Here is a 20,527-nt window from a genome sequence, read left to right as displayed (position 1 = left end):
TACTGTATTAATTTCGCTGAAACAAACACAGCAGAGCAGTACAGGTACAGCTACGGTGGTGCTGTAGCTGTAGACCGAAACCGAAAGCCGCGTGACGCAAAACTTTGGGAGAAAATCCACGTGGTAGCCTAGCCGGTAGCCGGGCTGCAGCCTTGTCGTCGGCCTTTTTGTGCGTCTGTCCGCGGCGGAAATCGATCTGCATCGCCACTCAAAACTCGCTCTCCGCCCCTTTCCCCCACCGCTCCGGTTCGGTTTCCCTTTCTCCTTCCCTCACAAGAATCGCTCGAATCTGTCGGGAGGAGAGACCGACGAGGCGAGGAGGAACCGCCGGAGGGGAGGGATGGACGCGGCGAGCAACGGCGGCCTGCTGTACCACGAGGTGCAGGAGGGCAAGCTCTGCGCCGTGCACTGCGTCAACACCGCCCTGCAGGGGCCCTTCTTCTCCGAGTTCGACCTCGCCGCGCTCGCCGCCGACCTCGACCGCCGCGAGCGCCAGGTCATGCTCCACGGCGTCGAGGCCGCCGCCGCCGCCGCCACCGCCGCAGGGGACTTCCTCGCCGAGGGCGAGGGCTCCCACAACGTGTCCCTCGGCGGAGACTTCAGCATCCAGGTACCTAGATTTCCCGGCCCCCCTCCCTCCCTCCGCGCCCGTTTCTCATACTACTAGGTTAGATTCCCTGCCCAGGCCCCAGATGGCTCCACACTCCTACTTAGGGATTCCGTTGGAGATGGACGCCTGCCTCATGTTTTTCAGATGCCTGCCTGATGTGGAGCGCTGCTTTGAGTCTAAAAAAGGGGGCAGCATATAGGTTTGAATCTAAAATGTGTATTCTTCTTTTCGATCGGAAATCTTGACATGGTTCATCCTAGCCATGGTGAAGAGCTATTTATTCATATGTAATACCAGTTAGAATTCTAGGAAAAGGACCACTGAGTTTTTTCTGAAAGCTTGCACACACTAATGGTAGATGCGCTATAGTTGGATGGAATCCTTAGCGAAGCCCAAACATATAGCCATCCCAGCCATTGGCATTTGCATGATATCCCCTTCATGACACAGATCGGCTACTTGGCCAGTTATGTCCAGATGTTAGGCTTGGAGTTACCCTGTGTATTTGTGAGCAAGATATTTCATTGGAGATAGACGCCTGCCTGATGTGTGGAAGGTTGCTTTGAGTCTGGAAAAGGGGGCAACCTATAGTTTTGAATCTGGAATGTTGTATTTTCTTTTCATGGGGCGTCTTCATATGCATCATCCTATCCATTGTGAAGAGATGTTTATTCAGATGTTGTACTAGTTTTTGAATTCTAGGGAAAGGATCCTTGAGTTTATGCTGCAAACTTGCACACATATACATAGATGCACTACAGTTGGAACCTTTGTCCATGAGCTCACGGAAGCCCCAACAATACTTAGGGCACCATATGGATGCATAGCCATTTTAGCCATTGGCATTTTCATGATTCCCCTTATGGCACAGATCGGCAACTTGGTGAAGTTGCGTGCAGATCTTAGGCTTGGAGCACCCTGTTTTTTTGTGAGTAAGATATTTCCTGTAGCCTTGCTATCCTTGTAGCATTAGTAGAGAAGGCTGCCTATAGTTGATTTTTAGGTATTTGTACTAGCGGTGGCAAGAGGTCTTGTAACGGTTTGCACTTCTGTGTGTTACTTACGTACCTGGCGTACGTAAATGCATGTCTCTGCATGCAATTATTAATTCCTAGTTTTATTGATTCTGCTGCGATTGCACTTCTCCGCATTTATGCACTTTCCGTACGCACGCTTTTAGTCGTTTCTGTTATTTGAGTTTTGTCGTGTTGCTTACGTTAACAATAAATTCAAGCAGATTTTTAGTTATTAATTCTGTGCTGATACACTTTGTCTACATTTATGTACCATATGTATGCCTTGTTGTTTGAGCTCTGTCGTGTACTGAATTTTTTACGCTAGGAACTTTAAGCTTATAGCTGTCTAGGTTTCACCTTACCCATAAGGAGCTTCCGGTCTCTGTGTTGGCTAGTATTGAAGTTGGTAAACCTTACGATGATCTGTTTTGTAGCTCTTTATCTGATGATTTTCTATGTGGAAAATTGAATTTGTAAAGTACCTATGAGCAAGCTTGAGGCAACACTAAGGTTTTGCAAATTAAACTTGTCTAGGATCAATTCTGATAGCAAAAACCCTCAGTAGTACATCATTGGAGATAGACGCCTGATTTTTTTTGAGTCTAGAAAAAGGGGGCAGCATATAGTTTTGAATCTAAAATGTGTATTCTTCTTTTTGATCGGAAATCTTGACATGGTTATCCTAGCCATGGAGAAGAGCTATTTATTCATATGTAATACCAGTTAGAATTCTAGGAAAAGGTTCAGCGAGTTTTTTTTTTTTTTTGAAAGCTTGCACACATAGATGGTAGATGCACTGTAGTTGGAATCCTTAGCCAAGCCCAAACATGTAGACATCTTAGTCATTGGCATTTGCATGATATCCCTTTTATGGTACAGATTGGCTACTTGGCCAGTTATGTGCAGATGTTAGGAGTACCCTGTATTTGTCAGCAAGATATTTCGTTGGAGATAGACACCTGCCTGATGTGGAAGATTGCTTTGAGTCTGGAAAAGGGGGCAACCTATAGTTTCGAATTAGGAATGTGTATTTTCTTTTTCATCAGGCGTTTTCATATGCACGATCCTATCCATTGTGACGAGATGTTTATTCACATGTAATACTAGTTTTTGAATTCTAGGAAAAGGATCCCTGAGTTTCTACTGCAAGCTTGCGCACATAGATGCAATATAGTTGGAACCCTTTGTCCATGAACGTAAGCGAAGCCATATCATCCTCACGGAAGCCCCAACAATACACCATATGGATTCATAGCCATTCTAGCCATTCACATTTTCATGATTCTCTTTATGGCACAGATCGGCAACTTGGTGAAGTTGCGTGCAGATCTTAGGCTTGGAGCACCCTGTTTTTTTGCGAGCAAGATATTTCCTGTAGCCTTGCTATCCTTCTAGCATTACTAGACAAGGCTGCATATAGTTCTTTTTAGGTATTTGTATTAGCGATGGCAAGAGGTCTCGTAACGGTGTGGTGTTACGTACTTGGCGTACGTAAATGCATGTGTTTGCATGCAATTATTAATTTGTAGTTATTGATTCTGCTGCGATTGTACTTTTCCGCATTTATGCACTTTCCGTAAGCCCGCTTTTAGTCATTTCTGTTATTTGAGTTTTGTCGTGTTGCTTACGTTAAGAATAAATTCAAGCAGATTTCAAGTTATTAATTCTGTGCTGACTACACTTTGTCTACATTTATTTACTATAAATATGCCTTGTTATTTGAGCTCTGTCTTGTACTGAATTTTTTACGCTGGGAACTTCAAGCTTATAGCTGTCTAGGTTTCACCTTACCAATAAAGAGGGCTAGTATTGAAGTTGGTAAATGGTTTGACCTTACGATGATCAGTTCTGTAGCTCTTTGTCTGATGATTTTCTCAAGAAAAATATATATGAGAAAGCTTGAGGCAACATTAAGGTTTTGCAAATTAAACTTGTCTAGAATCAATTCTGATAGCAAAATCTTTATGGTCATACAAATTGTTAAGTGCTCAGTAATATATCATTGTAGATAGACACCTGATGTTTTTTGAGTCTAGAAAAGTGGGCAGCATATAGTTTTGAATCTAAAATGTGTATTCTTCTTAATGATGGGAAATCTTGACAGGCTTGATCCTAGCCATGGTGAAGAGGTATTTATTCATATGTAATACCAGTTAGAATTCTAGGAAAAGGATAAGTGAGTTTTTTTTTTTAAAGCTTGCACACATAGATGGTAGATGCACTATAGTTGGAACCTTTGTCCATGAATGTAAGCGAACCCATACCATACTTAGCGAAGCCCAAACATATAGCCATCCTAGCCATAGGCATTTGCATGATATCCCTTTTATGGCACAGATCGGCTACTTGGCCAATTTACATGCAGATGTTAGGCTTGGAGTACCCTGTATTTGTGAGCAAGATATCTCCTATAGCCTATAGGCTTGCTCTTTTCAGCATTGCTAGAGAAGGCTTTCTATAGTTGTTTTTTAGGTATTTCTATTAGCGATGGCAAGAGATTTCATAATGGTTTGTACTTACGTACTTGGCATACGTGAATGCATGTGTCTGCATTATACTGATTCTGCCGTGATTGCACTTTCTGCATTTATGTGCTTTCCGTACGCCACGCTTTTAGTCGTTTGTGTTATCTTAGATTTTGCCGTGTAACGAATTGCTTACGTTCAGAATAAGCTCAAGCAGATTTCTATTTATCTGCTGTGATTGCACTTTCCACATTTATGTACTTTCCGTACACCGCGCTTTTAGCCATTTTTATTATTTGAATTTTGTCGTGTACTGAATTTCTTATGTTGAGAATAAACTCAAGCAGATTTCTAGTTATTAATTCTGCTATGATTACACTTGTCCACATTTATGTACTTGCTATTTGAGTTCTGTTGTGTACTGAATTGCTTACGTTAAGAAATTCAAGCTTATAGCTGTCTAGGTTTCACTTTATCCGTAAAGAGTCCTCAAATCAAGTGTGTTGGTTAGTATTGAAGTTGGTAAATGGTTTGACCTTCGATGACCAGTTCTTTAACTGTTAGTCTAATGATTTTCTCCATGGAAAATTGAGTTGGTACAAGAAAAATAATGAGCAAGCTTGAGGTAACATTAAGGTTTTCTAAATGTAACTTGTCTAGAATCAATTCTGAAAGGAAAAACTTATCATATGAATTTCTAAGGGTTGTTAATATATCATAAAAGTATGCAGGCATCACATATGTGACATGCGATGCGATTACATTTGTATTCTGTTATATATCAAATTCTATCAATAACCACGATTTTTTATAATTCAGCTAAAGAATATACAATGACAATTATGCGATGACACAAGAAAAAAGGCTAGTAATTTGCCAAGTCAATTAATCTATATTTTTTGATTAAGCCTTGCCAGTTATATCATGTAGCTAGCGTGATATGAATCATACCAAGTGGGAAGGAATTTTATAGTCAAGAACAGAAGCAGATGACTGTTTTGACTAAGTGCCCATTACTAGGAACCACACCATTTTATGCAAAAAGTAAAGATAAAAGCATGGAAGGAAGAGAAATGCTGCCCTATATATCTTTATATCCTGTTACTGGAACATGATATGATCTCAAATGCATGTACAAATAGTGGTGAATGTTTTTACCACTTGTTTTATTGAAGGAACATTTTTTTTTACATTACACAGCACCAAGGATTTAGTGACTCAACATGATACTGTTTTTTTTTATCAGCTCTTATTTATCCTCCATGCATTTCATTGAAGTTGTTATGGTTTGAAAATGTACGACTATGTTAACCGCGCTAAGTTTTAAATCCTTTTGTTTCCTCATCTGGCTGACATAATATTTATCTTAGACGAATATTCTGTCTTTCTATGAAGGAATGAAAGAATAGCACAAAATGCTGAACAATTCATGGACATTGTTTGATTTTGCACAGTTTTTTTTTTCACTTGCATACATGTGGGACTTGCATTCTCAGTGGTTGGCACAGTTAAAGTTTTGCAAGAAGTATATACCCTTTTTTAAAGATTTACCATTATGCATTAGTTCATCCTACATGGATATTTGGTTCCCATTCTAGTGATCAATTTCTTTGTTATTGTCTACGATAGGCCTAAGTTACATGTTATCTTGCACTTGTGGTGTACTGATTGAATCTTAAGAACCTCATATGCCATTATGCCATCTACAGTCGATAGATTTGCATCTTTTTTTGTGAATTATTTACATGTTTGTTTCCATAAGTATATCGTATTGAACTAGCATTGTCTTGTAACCTAAGTTAGGTTTTCTATTTCTTCGTATTGATTTTTCTCTATGGCTTTGTGATCATGTTTAATCTGAATAAGTTTTCCCTCGTGTACTAGTCCTCCTCTACCTTTGTGTTGAATTTAGATTTCCCGTATGGGCGCCTATTCAGGAAAAATATTACATGGTGAAAATCATCTATATGTATTCCCATGTGTACGGCTTATGTGCTTCATTGACTATAGTTTAGCTTTATAACAAGTTAGATCTAAGATGAAATGGTTTTGGTGCTTGGAGTAGTAAGGAAATTAGGTTTTCTAGCACCAGAGTCGTATGTAATGTGGATTTTAAATCTATTATTATTTGCTGCAATTGCACTCCCATGTTGATATTTCTGACCTGAATAATTTAATCAACAGGTGCTGCAGAAGGCACTGGAAGTCTGGGACCTCCAAGTTGTCCCCCTTGATTCCCCAGCAGCTGGGTCATCCCTATTTGACCCGGAGCTAGAAATTGCTTTCATTTGCCACCTCCAGGACCACTGGTTCTGCATTAGGAAGGTGAATGGAGAGTGGTATAACTTCAACAGTCTGTACCCTGCTCCGGAGCATCTGTCAAAGTTTTACCTCTCAGCTTACATTGACACCCTGAAGGGGTCAGGCTGGAGCATCTTTGCGGTCAGGGGCAATTTCCCTAAAGAGTGCCCGATGTCAACAGAAGGCTCCAATGGTTTCGGGCAGTGGCTGACTCCCGACGATGCCCAGAGGATTACAGCCTCTTGTAACCAGGTGCAAACGCCCACTCGGCAGCAAGTGGTGTCTCCTCTTCGTGGTCAATCAGAAGGCATGAACGAAATGGAGCTGTTTGCAGCCCAGCAGGAAGAAGCTGACCTGAATGCAGCTATAGCCGCTAGCCTGATGGACAGCGTGGGTGCATTTGCCAGCCGCAGCGCAGCTGAAGAAGAAAGCAGGTCTGAGGCTCTTCTCCCAAGTGAAGCTGCATCTGACGTCGCGAGCAAAGATAGCAATCTGGAGGAGCAAGGAGCTAACCAAGCGGAAGCAAGCGGCAGCGGTAGCATTGAGGAGCCTGCTCCAGTCAGCTATCCAAGGGAGAGGTCTCCCCCTTCAGAGAGAAGGCAACAATAATGATGATAAAAAGATGCTTAGGATGACATGTTCCCTTGGGGCTGGAACTTGTGTTGTCGAAACTATAGAGACAGAAAGTGAAAAGCGGTTTAAACTTGTGCCCTCGCCATGAGGGGGGCGATGCTGTTCCGAACTCCTGGTCTGGGAGCACCGTATACAACAGTGTCTGAACCTTGTCTGGATGTTAAAACCTTGATGACATGTGTGTGTCGTTTATGTGGAACCCTGCATAGAGAACTAGAAATGGAGATTTTGCTTCGTTTTCATATATGTTTTCTTCTTTTACATATCTGGCAGCTTCTCATTTGAATGTACGATGATGATTGTATGATTAAGGGTTGATTAAGGGTCACATTTTTGGGCTAGAGGTAAGCGAAAATGCTGATCTCCGACCAGGTTGGTTCATAGTTTTGATTCTTTTTCCTCGCCAAATATAGTGGAAATATGTTCTTATGTGTACACCAGGAACAGGTTCGTTTTCCCTCCAGTGAAAGGGACGTCTCAATCCAACATCACGGTGGCAAAGATGGTGAGGCAAGGGGGACGTGCAGTAGCTTGGAGAAGGCTGCAGGGTGATACATCCGGTCAGAGCTTGGAGAACACCGTCTTGACAAAGCTACCAGTATGGCCAGGACACAGCACAGCCGACGTTTGGCCGCGTGACGATATTCCAACCTGTAGGGCACATCAGCTGGCACCACCAGCTTGGGCGTGCGTGCATAGCTGTGAACGACGAACGCCACCTATGGAGTCGGCATACGCACGCCAGGCTGCAGTGCACGCGCCCGTGCCGCTGAGCAGCAGTGTGATGTGGCCTCCTAACCGTCCGTCAGGAGTCAGGTACGACGTACCCAGGTCGGCCGGTCACGGGAGCCAGGCGTGCCGCTTGCTCGATCGGATGCTTTCCCTAGCCGGTCAGGAGCTAGGCAGCAGCAGCTGGGGCTTGGAGTGTTGGGCAGGGAAGGAAGAGACAGCGGCGCGTGCGAATCCAGTGATGCCTCACGGGATGACGACGTGGTGTTGGGTGCTTTGCAATGACGCGCCTGAAAGAAACTAGGGTAGAGTATTTGGTAGGGTAGAGCCGTGCCTCTCATGGGCGGCTAGTATCCTTATATATATATAGGGTAGAGAGTACATACCGGTTACAACATGTATACAAACACATATACCTCTACCACCTATACACGTATACACGGTAGTTTAACACCCTCCCACAATCTCAGCCACTATGAAGGTTGAGATTGCGTCTACAACGCTGAAACAGCGGTAATGGTAGAGGTTTTGTGAATATGTCAGCTAACTGGTCTTTGGAGGATATGAACCTGATACGGAGCAACTTTTGGGCCACTCTTTCTCGAACAAAATGAAAGTCCACCTCTATATGTTTAGTTCGAGCATGAAACACAGGGTTCGTCGAAAGATAGGTTGCTCCAATATTATCACACCAAAGAATAGGCGGCTGACTCTGGGAAACACCAAGCTCTCCAAGTAACGCCTGGATCCAGATGATTTCAGCTGTTGCATTGGCAACAGCCTTATACTCTGACTCGGTACTGGAGCGTGAAACAGTAGCTTGTTTCCTAGCACTCCAAGCAACAAGATTGCCTCCATAAAATACAGCATAACCCCCGGTTGATCGACGATCATCAGCATTTCCTGCCCAGTCCGCATCGGAAAAGGCTGACAGGAGATCAGGAGAACGAGTAGGTCGTCTCAACAACAAACCATCAGATAAAGTAGACTGAACATATCGCAAAATACGTTTCACTGCTGACCAGTGTGAACTCCGAGGGGCATGTAGATACTGACAAACCTTGTTTACCGAGAAAGAGAGATCAGGACGAGTCATGGTAAGATACTGCAAGCCACCAACAATGCTGCGGTAGCGTGTAGACTCATCAGCTGAAAGTGGTACACCATCCAAGGAAGACAACTTTTCAGAGGACACCATTGGCGTAGAGGAAGGGCCACACTTCAGAAGACCAGCGCGCCGAAGTAACTCTGAGGCATACTTGCGCTGACTCAGAAGAAGACCACCATGTAAAAACTGAACCTCAATGCCAAGGAAGTAACTGAGCTGTCCAAGATCCTTAAGTGCAAAGGAACCACGCAATTGCTGAATAAGCCGATCAATAGCTCCGGTAGATGAGCTGACCACAATAATGTCGTCCACATAAACCAGTAAATATAGGGTAATATCGGGTCGACGTAGAATAAATAGTGAAGTATCAGCTGTAGAGGATCGAAAACCAAGACCACCAAGAACAGAGCAAAGACGTGCGTGCCATGCCACTGGGCGCTTGCTTAAGACCATATAGGGCCTTGTCAAGTCGACACAAATGCATAGGCTGACTAGTGTCTTCAAAGCCGGGTGGTTGACGCATATAAACTTCCTCTTCAAGGATCCCATGTAAGAATGCATTTTGAATATCCAACTGCTCGAGATACCAACCATGTGTAAGTGCCATAGACAACAATAAGCGAATAGTAGTGGGCTTGACAACTGGACTGAAGGTATCTTCGTAGTCAAGACCATATCGCTGTTTGAACCCCTTAGCCACCAACCGAGCTTTATACCGCTCTATGGACCCATCGGATTTCTGCTTTACTTTGAAAACCCACTTAGAGTCAATAATATTGACCCCTGGAACCGGAGGAACAAGGCGCCATGTTTTATTTTCTTGAAGAGCAGAGAATTCCAATTCCATTGCAAGCACGCCGGTGAGGACATGACATAGCCTCCCGATGATCACGGGGTTCATGAAGAGTAAGATCAACTGCGTGAGCTAACCGAACAGCAGACCAGGCAATAGTTCCATCTGTTCTTTGTTTTGGTTGACGAATACCTCGCTGCAAACGAGTAGTAACTCCAGGTGCAGGAACAGAAACGATCGGCAAGTCAGCTTTGTTCAGCGAGGTAGATGGCACTTGATCGACGTGAGGTGTAGATGAATGCATTGCAGGCGAGTCAAGCAACGACATCGAGCCACCAGATTCTGGGCCGCCAGGTGATGGTCCACGAATGCGTGGCCGGGGAGGCGTAACTGAAGGAGATATGCCCTAGAGGCAATAATAAAGTGGTTATTATTTATATCTTTATGTTTATGATAAATGTTTATATATCATGCTAGAATTGTATTAACCGAAACATTAGTACATGTGTGATATGTAGACAACAAGAAGTCCCTAGTATGCCTCTTAAACTAGCTTGTTGATTAATGGATGATTAGTTTCATAATCATGAACATTGGATGTTATTAATAACAAGGTTATATCATTATATGAATGATGTAATGGACACACCCAATTAAGCGTAGCATAAGATCTCGTCATTAAGTTATTTGCTATAAGCTTTCGATACATAGTTACCTAGTCCTTATGACCATGAGATCATGTAAATCACTTATACCGGAAAGGTACTTTGATTACACCAAACACCACTGCGTAAATGGGTGGCTATAAAGGTGGGATTAAGTATCCGGAAAGTATGAGTTGAGGCATATGGATCAATAGTGGGATTTGTCCATCCCGATGACGGATAGATATACTCTGGGCCCTCTCGGTGGAATGTCGTCTAATGTCTTGCAAGCATATGAATGAGTTCATAAGAGACCACATACCACGGTACGAGTAAAAGAGTACTTGTCGAGAGACGAGGTTGAACAAGGTATAGAGTGATACCGAAGATCAAACCTCGGACAAGTAAAATATCGCGAGACAAAGGGAATTGGTAATGTATGTGAATGGTTCATTCGATCACTAAAGTCATCGTTGAATATGTGGGAGCCATTATGGATCTCCAGATCCCGCTATTGGTTATTGGTCGGAGTGAGTACTCAACCATGTCCGCATAGTTCTCGAACCGTAGGGTGACACACTTAAAGTTGGATGTTGAAATGGTAGTTCTTGAATATGGAATGAAGTTGGAATATTTTTTCGGAGTCCCGGATGTGATCCCGGACATCACGAGGAGTCCCGGAATGGTCCGGAGAATAAGATTCATATATAGGATGTCATTTTATGTGAATAAAATGTCGCGGAAGGTTCTATGGAAGGTTCTAGAAGGTTCTAGAAAAGTCCGGAAGAAACCACCAAGGAAGGTGGAGTCCACAAGGGACTCCACCCCCATGGCCGGCCAACCCTAGTGGGGGAGGAGTCCCAAGTGGACTCCCCTTAGGGGCCGGCCACCCCCCACATGGGAGGTGGGAATCCCACCTTTGGGTGGGAGTCCTAGTTGGGCTAGGATTGCCCCTCCTATGGAAGGATTTGGTTCGGGTCTTATTCGAAGACTTGGACACCACCTCTTGGGGTTCCACCTATATAATGAGGGACAAGGGGAGGGGGCCGGCCACCTCAAACACCACCAAGGTGGCCGCACCCCTATAGTGGCCGGCGCCCCTCTCCCCAAACCCTAGCCGCCTCGCTCCTCCACTTCCCGCACGCTTAGCGAAGCTCCGCCGGACTTCTCCACCACCACCGACACCACGCCGTCGTGCTGTCGGATTCAAGAGGAGCTACTACTTCCGCTGCCCGCTGGAACGGGGAGGTGGACGTCGTCTTCATCAACAACCGAACGTGTGACCGAGTACGGAGGTGCTGCCCGTTCGTGGCGCCGGAACCGATCGTGATCAAGATCTTCTACGCGCTTTTGCAAGCGGCAAGTGAACGTCTACCGCAGCAACAAGAGCCTCATCTTGTAGGCTTTGGAATCTCTTCAAGGGTGAGACTCGATACCCCTCGTTGCTACCGTCTTCTAGATTGCATCTTGGCTTGGATTGCGTGTTCGCGGTAGGAAAATTTTTGTTTTCTATGCTACGTTATCCTACGGTGGTATCGAGCCGTGTCTATGCATAGATGGTTGCACGAGTAGAACACAATGGTTTGTGGGCGTTGATGCTCTTGTTATCTTTAGTTGAGTACTTTGCATCTTTATGGCATAGTGGGATGAAGCGGCTCGGACTAACTTTACATGACCGCGTTCATGAGACTTGTTCCTCGTTCGACATGCAACTTGTATTGCATAAGAGGCTTTGCGGGTGTCTGTCTCTCCTACTATAGTAAAGATTCAATTTACTCTTCTATTGACAACATTAGTATCAACGTTGTGGTTCATGTTCGTAGGTAGATTAGATCTATATCGAAAAACCCTAAACCACGTAAAATATGCAAACCAAATTAGAGAGCGTCTAACTTGTTTTTGCAGGGTTTGGTGATGTGATATGGCCATAATGTGATGATGAATATGTATGAGATGATCATTATTGTATTGTGGCAACCGGCAGGAGCCTTATGGTTGTCTTTAAATTTCATGTTGAGTAGTATTTCAAAGTAGTTGTAATAGTTGCTACATGGAGGACAATCATGAAGACGGCGCCATTGACCTTGGTGCTTCGCCGACGATGATGGAGATCATGCCCGAAGATGATGGAGATCATGTCCGTGCTTTGGAGATGAAGATCAAAGGCGCAAAGACAAAAGGGCCATATCATATCACATATGAACTGCATGTGATGTTAATCCTTTTATGCATCTTATTTTGCTTAGATCGCGACGGTAGCATTATAAGATGATCCCTCACTAAAATCTCAAGATAATAAAGTGTTCATCCTTAGTAGCACCGTTATCAAGTCTTGTCGTTTCGAAGCATCTCGTGATGATCGGGTGTGATAGATTCAATAAGTACATACAAACGGGTGCAAGACAGTTTTGCACATGCGAGATACTAAGGTGGCCTTGACGAGCCTAGCATGTACGGACATGGTCTCGGAACACATGATACCGAAAGGTAGAGCATGAATCATATGGTTGATATGATGAACACTTTGAGTGTTCGCCAAAGAAATCACACCTTTTCTCGTGATGATCGGGTTTTGGTGCGGTGGATTTGGTTCGTGTGATCACTAAGACAATGCGAGGGATATTGTTTTGAGTGGGAGTTCATCTAGATTTTTAATTATGTAGAATTAAAATTTGAACTCAATTTGTCATAAACTTAGTCTAAACTATTGCAAATATATGTTGTAGAGATGGCGTCCCCAATCAATTTTAACCAGTTCCTAGAGAAAGAAAAGCTTAAGAGCAACGGTAGCAACTTCACCGATCGGTTCCGTCATGTGAGGATCTTCCTCTCTGGCGGAAATCTGCAATATGTGCTTGATGCACCGCTAGGTGACCCTCCTGCGAAACTGAAACCGATGAAGTAAAAGCTGTTTACGCGACTCGGAAAACTCGGTACTCTCAAGTTCGGTGTGCCATCTTATGCGATCCGGAATCCGATCTTCAAAAACGTTTTGAGCACCACGATCCTCATGAGTTGATGAAAGAGTTGAAGACTATTTTTGAGACTCATGCGGCCGTGGAATGCTATGAAGCATCGAAACAATTTTTCAGCTGTATGATGGAAGAAGGCAGCTCCGTTAGTGAGCACATGCTCGCCATGACCGGGCATGCGAAGAAACTCGGTGACTTGGGAATAGTGATTCCTAACAGATCGGGGATTAATCGTGTCCTTCAATCACTGCCACCAAGTTACAAGAACTTTGTGATGAACTACAATATGCGGAACATGAACAAGGAGTTACCTGAACTCTTTGGCATGCTAAAAGCTGCTCGAGATTGAGATCAAGAAAGAGCACCAAGTGTTGATGGTCAACAAGACCACCGGTTTCAAGAAACAGGGCAAGTCTAAGGGAAAATTCAAGAAGGGTGGCAAGAAAGCTGCCACGCCTCCCGTGAAACCTAAGAACGGCCCTAAGCCCGATGCTTGAGTGCTATTATCGCAAGGAGAAGGGACACTGGAAGCGTAATTGCTCCAAGTATCCGGCTGATCCGAAGAGCGGCCTTGTCAAGAAGAAGAAAGAAGGTATATATGATATACATGTTATAGATGTTCATTTCATCGGTTCTCGTTCTAGTACCTGGGTATTTGATACTCGGTTCGGTTGCTCATATTTGTAACTCGAAACAGGAACTAAAGAATAAACGACAACTGCTGAAGGATGAAGTGACGATGCGCGTTGGAAACGGATCCAAGGTCAATGTGATCGCGATCGGCACACTTCCTCTACATCTACCTTCGGGATTAGTTTTAAGCCTAAATAATTGTTATTATGTACCTGCGTTGAGCATGAACATTATATCTGGATCTTGTTTAATGCAAGACGGTTATTCATTCAAGTCTGAGAATAATGGTTGTTCTATTTTTATGAATAATATCTTTTATGGTCGAGCACCACAAAAGAATGGCTTATTTCGTTAGATCTCGATAGTAGTGATACGCATATACATAACATTGATGCTAAGCGAATTAAATTGAATGATAATTCTACTTATATGTGGCACCGTCGTCTTGGTCATATTGGAGTGAAACGCATGAAGAAACTCCATACTGATGGATTACTAGAATCACTTGACTTTGAGTCACTTGATAGATGCGAAGCATGTCTGATGGGAAAAATGACTAAGACTCCATTTTCAGGTATGATGGAGCGAGCTACTGACTTATTGGAAATCATACATACCGATGTGTGCGGACCAATGAGCGTAGCATCGCGCGGTGGTTATCGTTATGTTCTAACCTTCACAGATGATCCGAGTAGATATGGGTATATCTATTTCATGAAACATAAATCCGAAACTTTCGAGAAGTTTAAGGAGTTCCAAAGTGAAGTAGAAAATCAACGTAACAAGAAGATTAAATTTCTACGATCTGATCGTGGAGGTGAATATCTGAGTTATGAGTTTGGCATGCATTTAAAGAAATGCGGAATACTTTCACAATTGACACCGCCGGGAACACCACAACGAAACGGTGTGTCCGAACGTCGTAATCGAACTCTCTTAGATATGGTTCGTTCTATGATGTCTCTTACTGATTTGCCGTTATCTTTTTGGAGTTATGCATTAGAGACAGCCGCATTCACTTTAAATAGAGCACCATCAAAATCCGTAGAAACGACACCGTATGAATTATGGTTTAATAAGAAACCTAAGTCTGTCGTTCTCGAAAGTTTGGGGTTGCGAAGCCTATGTAAAAGGTTACAACCGGACAAGCTAGAACCCAAAGCGGAGAAATGCGTCTTCATAGGATACCCTAAGGAAACTATAGGGTACACTTTCTATCACGGATCCGAAGGCAAAATCTTTGTTGCTAAGAACGGAACCTTTCTTGAGAAAGAATTTCTCACTAAAGAAGTGATCTGGAAGAAAAGTAGAACTCGATGAGATTGATGAATCTATACTCGTTGATCGGAGTAGCGCAGATACCGGAAGTTGTACCTGTACCGCCTACACCGGCAACGAGAGGAAGCAAATGATAATGATCATGAAACTTCGAACGAGGAAACTATCGAACCTCGCAGATCGACAAGGGAACGTACCACTCCCGATTGGTTTGATCCTTGTCTAAATGTCATGATTGTGGATAACAATGATGAGGACCCTGCGACGTATGAAGAAGCGATGATGAGCCCAGATTCCAACAAATGGCAAGAAGCCATGAAATCCGAAATGGGATCCATGTATGATAACAAAGTATGGACTTTGGTAGACTTACACGAGAGCCGAAAGGCTGTCGAGAATAAATGGATCTTCAAGAGAAAAACGGATGCTGATGGTAATATTACTTGTCTATAAAGCTCGACTTGTCGCAAAGGGTTTCCGACAAATTCAAGGAGTTGACTACGATGAGACTTTCTCACCGGTAGCGAAGCTAAAATCTGTGAGGATTTTGTTAGCAATAGCTGCATTTTTCGATTATGAGATTTGGCGGATGGATGTCAAAACGGCGTTCCTTAATGGAGACATTGAGGAAGAGTTGTATATGGTACAACCCAAAGGTTTTGTCGATCCTAAAAATGCTGACAAAGTATGCAAACTTCGGCGTTCAATCTATGGACTGAAGCAAGCATCAAGAAGTTGGAACCGACGCTTTGATAAGGTGATCAAAGACTTCGGGTTTATACGAGTGTCATGGAGAGGCCTCGTATTTACAAGAAAGTGAGTGGGAGCTCGTAGCATTCCCGATATTATATGTAGATGACATATTATTGATCGGGAATGATATAGAACTATTAAGCGATGTTAAGGGTTATTTGAATAATAGTTTTTCAATGAAAGACCTTGGTGAAGCATCATATATATTAGGCATCAAGATTTATAGAGATAGATCAAGACGCCTAATAGGGCTATCACAGAGTACATATCCGGACAAGATTCTAAAGAAATTTAGAATGGACGAAAGTAAGAAAGGGTTCTTACCTATGTTACCGGGCAAGGTATTGAGTAAGACTCAAGGACCGGCTACGGCGGAAGAAAGAGAAAGGATGAATAATATCCCCTATGCCTCGGCGATAGGATCTATCATGTATGCCATGCTATGTACTAGACCGAGATATAGCACATGTCTGTTAGTTTGACTAGCGAGATATCAAAGTGATCCAGGAATGGAACACTGGACAGCGGTCAAGAATATCCTGAAGTACTTGAAAAGAACTAAGGATATGTTTCTTTGTTATGGAGGTGACCAAGAGCTCGTTGTAAACGGTTACACCGATGCAAGTTGGAACACTGATCCTGATGACTCTAAGTCACAATCTGGGTACGTGTTTATATTGAATGGTGCTGCGATAGAAGTCGGGCAAGCTCGAAGCGAGTGCACGGTGGCGAAGTCTTCAACGGAATCGAGTACATAGCGGCTTCGGAGGCTTCATCGAAGCGGTATGGATGAAGAGGTTCATTGTAGAGCTCGGTGTGGTTCCTAGTGCATTGGACCCATTAATCATTTATCGTGATAACATGGGTGCCATCGCCAATGCACAAGAACCAAGGTCACACAAGAGGCTGAAGCATATCAAGCTGCGTTACCACTCGATTCGCGAGTACATCGAAGATGGAGAAGTAAAGATTTGCAAAGTACACACCGATCCGAATGTAGCGGATCCGTTGACTAAAGCTCTCCCTAGGGCAAAGCATGACCAACACCGTAATGCCATGGGTGTTAGGTATATTACTATGTAATCTAGATTATTGACTCTAGTGCAAGTGGGAGATCGAAGGAGATATGCCCTAGAGGCAATAATAAAGTGGTTATTATTTATATCTTTATGTTTATGATAAATGTTTATATATCATGCTAGAATTGTATTAACCGAAACATTAGTACATGTGTGATATGTAGACAACAAGAAGTCCCTAGTATGCCTCTTAAACTAGCTTGTTGATTAATGGATGATTAGTTTCATAATCATGAACATTGGATGTTATTAATAACAAGGTTATATCATTATATGAATGATGTAATGGACACACCCAATTAAGCGTAGCATAAGATCTCGTCATTAAGTTATTTGCTATAAGCTTTCGATACATAGTTACCTAGTCCTTATGACCATGAGATCATGTAAATCACTTATACCGGAAAGGTACTTTGATTACACCAAACACCACTGCGTAAATGGGTGGCTATAAAGGTGGGATTAAGTATCCGGAAAGTATGAGTTGAGGCATATGGATCAATAGTGGGATTTGTCCATCCCGATGACGGATAGATATACTCTGGGCCCTCTCGGTGGAATGTCGTCTAATGTCTTGCAAGCATATGAATGAGTTCATAAGAGACCACATACCACGGTACGAGTAAAAGAGTACTTGTCGAGAGACGAGGTTGAACAAGGTATAGAGTGATACCGAAGATCAAACCTCGGACAAGTAAAATATCGCGAGACAAAGGGAATTGGTAATGTATGTGAATGGTTCATTCGATCACTAAAGTCATCGTTGAATATGTGGGAGCCATTATGGATCTCCGGATCCCGCTATTGGTTATTGGTCGGAGTGAGTACTCAACCATGTCCGCATAGTTCTCGAACCGTAGGGTGACACACTTAAAGTTGGATGTTGAAATGGTAGTTCTTGAATATGGAATGAAGTTGGAATATTTGTTCGGAGTCCCGGATGTGATCCCGGACATCACGAGAAGTCCCGGAATGGTCCGGAGAATAAGATTCATATATAGGATGTCATTTTATGTGAATAAAATGTCGCGGAAGGTTCTATGGAAGGTTCTAGAAGGTTCTAGAAAAGTCCGGAAGAAACCACCAAGGAAGGTGGAGTCCACAAGGGACTCCACCCCCATGGCCGGCCAACCCTAGTGGGGGAGGAGTCCCAAGTGGACTCCCCTTAGGGGCCGGCCACCCCCCACATGGGAGGTGGGAATCCCACCTTTGGGTGGGAGTCCTAGTTGGGCTAGGATTGCCCCCTCCTATGGAAGGATTTGGTTCGGGTCTTATTCGAAGACTTGGACACCACCTCTTGGGGTTCCACCTATATAATGAGGGACAAGGGGGAGGGGCCGGCCACCTCAAACACCACCAAGGTGGCCGCACCCCTATAGTGGCCGGCGCCCCCTCTCCCCAAACCCTAGCCGCCTCGCTCCTCCACTTCCCGCACGCTTAGCGAAGCTCCGCCGGACTTCTCCACCACCACCGACACCACGCCGTCGTGCTCGTCGGATTCAAGAGGAGCTACTACTTCCGCTGCCCGCCGGAACGGGGAGGTGGACGTCGTCTTCATCAACAACCGAACGTGTGACCGAGTACGGAGGTGCTGCCCGTTCGTGGCGCCGGAACCGATCGTGATCAAGATCTTCTACGCGCTTTTGCAAGCGGCAAGTGAACGTCTACCGCAGCAACAAGAGCCTCATCTTGTAGGCTTTGGAATCTCTTCAAGGGTGAGACTCGATACCCCCTCGTTGCTACCGTCTTCTAGATTGCATCTTGGCTTGGATTGCGTGTTCGCGGTAGGAAAATTTTTGTTTTCTATGCTACGTTATCCTACAGTAACAAAGTCATCACGCGCTGCAGCGGCTGATGCGTCTGCATGGGGGTGTAGCATCCCAGGCAGATCGACGTGAGGCGTCGACGGAGCGACGTCCGCTGCAGGTACGTCTTCGACAGTTTCATCGAGAAGTTCAAGTCGAGCGCCACGGTGTTTGCCTGCATCATGGTTAGCCAACAGAGGAGTATATGCGACATCATCAAATTGGTCACGTGTAGAAATTTGTGGAGATGAAGTAGGCGAGGTGGAGATGGATGGTAGTTGAGAAAAAGGGAAAACATTCTCGTCAAAGATAACATCACGAGAAATATACATGCGGTTTGTAGGAACATGGAGACACTTGTAACCTTTGTGTATGGAACTATAACCGAGGAAGACACATTTTTTAGACCGAAACTCAAGTTTGTGTTTATTGTATGGACGGAGATGGGGCCAACATGCACAGCCAAAAACCTTAAGAAATGTATAATCAGGTGTTTCTCCTAATAATCGGTGGAGAGGAGTCTGCATATCAATCACCCTGCTAGGCAAACGATTAATGAGAAAACACGCCGTGGAGAAGGCATCACTCCAAAAGCGGAAAGGAACGGAGGCATGTGCAAGTAAGGTTAGCCCTGTTTCAACAATGTGCCTATGTTTGCGTTCAGCAGTACCATTTTGTTGATGTGTGTGTGGGCATGAAACACGATGAGAGATGCCAATATCATGGAAAAATTTATCAAGGCGATGATATTCACCCCCCCAGTCAGATTGAACATGAATAATCTTTCTACCCAAGAGACGTTCAACATGTTGTTGAAACTGAAGAAATATTTGAAACACATCAGATTTTCGTTTGAGGAGATAAAGCCATGTGAAGCGACTATAACCATCCACAAAACTAACATAATACTCATGACCACTAGCAGATTTCTGGGCAGGACCCCAAACATCAGAAAATATAAACTCAAGTGGTGATGTGAAAACACGAGTAGAAAGAGAAAACGGTAGCTGGTGACTTTTGCCTTGTTGGCAAGCATCACATATTATTACATCTTTATTATTCGACTCTGAAGGAAGTTCACTATGATGTAAGACATGCTGAACAATCTGACTAGCTGGATGACCTAAACGAGAGTGCCACCGAGAACGGGACACCTTGACACTGCTGAAGACATGCTTGACCGCAGAAATATCTAGATTATAGAGTCCTCCACGGCATCCCCCTCTAAGAAGAACCTCCCTCGTTCTTCGATCCTTAACAAAGAAATACCAAGGGTGAAATTCAAAGAACACATTATTATCAAGGGAGAATTTTTTGACAGATAAAAGATTGCGAGTGACAGATGGAACGTGGAGGATATTTTTTAAGTGTAAGGGATGTGATGATGTACGGAGAGTAGAGTGACCAATGTGAGTAATGCGCATACCTTGCCCATTGGCCGTGTGAACATGATCCTTGCCATGATATTGTTCCTTCACATGGAGCTTGTCAAGTTCATTGGTGAGATGATCAGTCGCACCAGTATCAGCATACCAGCTTGGATCCACAGGGAAGGACGAGGTAGACCCATGATGATGATCCTGCTTGGAGACGGAGAATGCTGAAATCTGCTTCTCCATGTATCGGCCATCATTACCCGCGCCAAGAATTTTTTTATCAAATCTCTTGAAGCAGCACGATGCGACGTGTCCCGCCTTTGAACAGATTT

At 43.8% G+C, this 20,527-nt stretch overlaps 1 protein-coding gene across 1 annotated transcript; it reads left to right on the top strand.

Annotated features, from left to right (window-relative positions):
- Positions 1–196: 196 nt before the first annotated feature.
- On the top strand, positions 197–7,269 carry LOC124667885 (putative ataxin-3 homolog). Its single transcript, XM_047205120.1, has 2 exons — positions 197–610; positions 6,276–7,269. The coding sequence occupies exons 1-2, from the start codon at positions 341–343 to the stop codon at positions 6,999–7,001; spliced, it is 996 nt and encodes a 331-aa protein (XP_047061076.1). The 5' UTR covers positions 197–340; the 3' UTR covers positions 7,002–7,269.
- The last annotated feature ends 13,258 nt before the right edge of the window (positions 7,270–20,527 follow it).

The sequence above is a fragment of the Lolium rigidum genome, chromosome 6 (assembly GCF_022539505.1).
Source record: "Lolium rigidum isolate FL_2022 chromosome 6, APGP_CSIRO_Lrig_0.1, whole genome shotgun sequence".
NCBI lineage: Eukaryota > Viridiplantae > Streptophyta > Magnoliopsida > Poales > Poaceae > Lolium > Lolium rigidum.
Note: the sequence above shows the minus strand (reverse complement) of the source record. Positions and strands in the feature narration are given on the sequence as shown.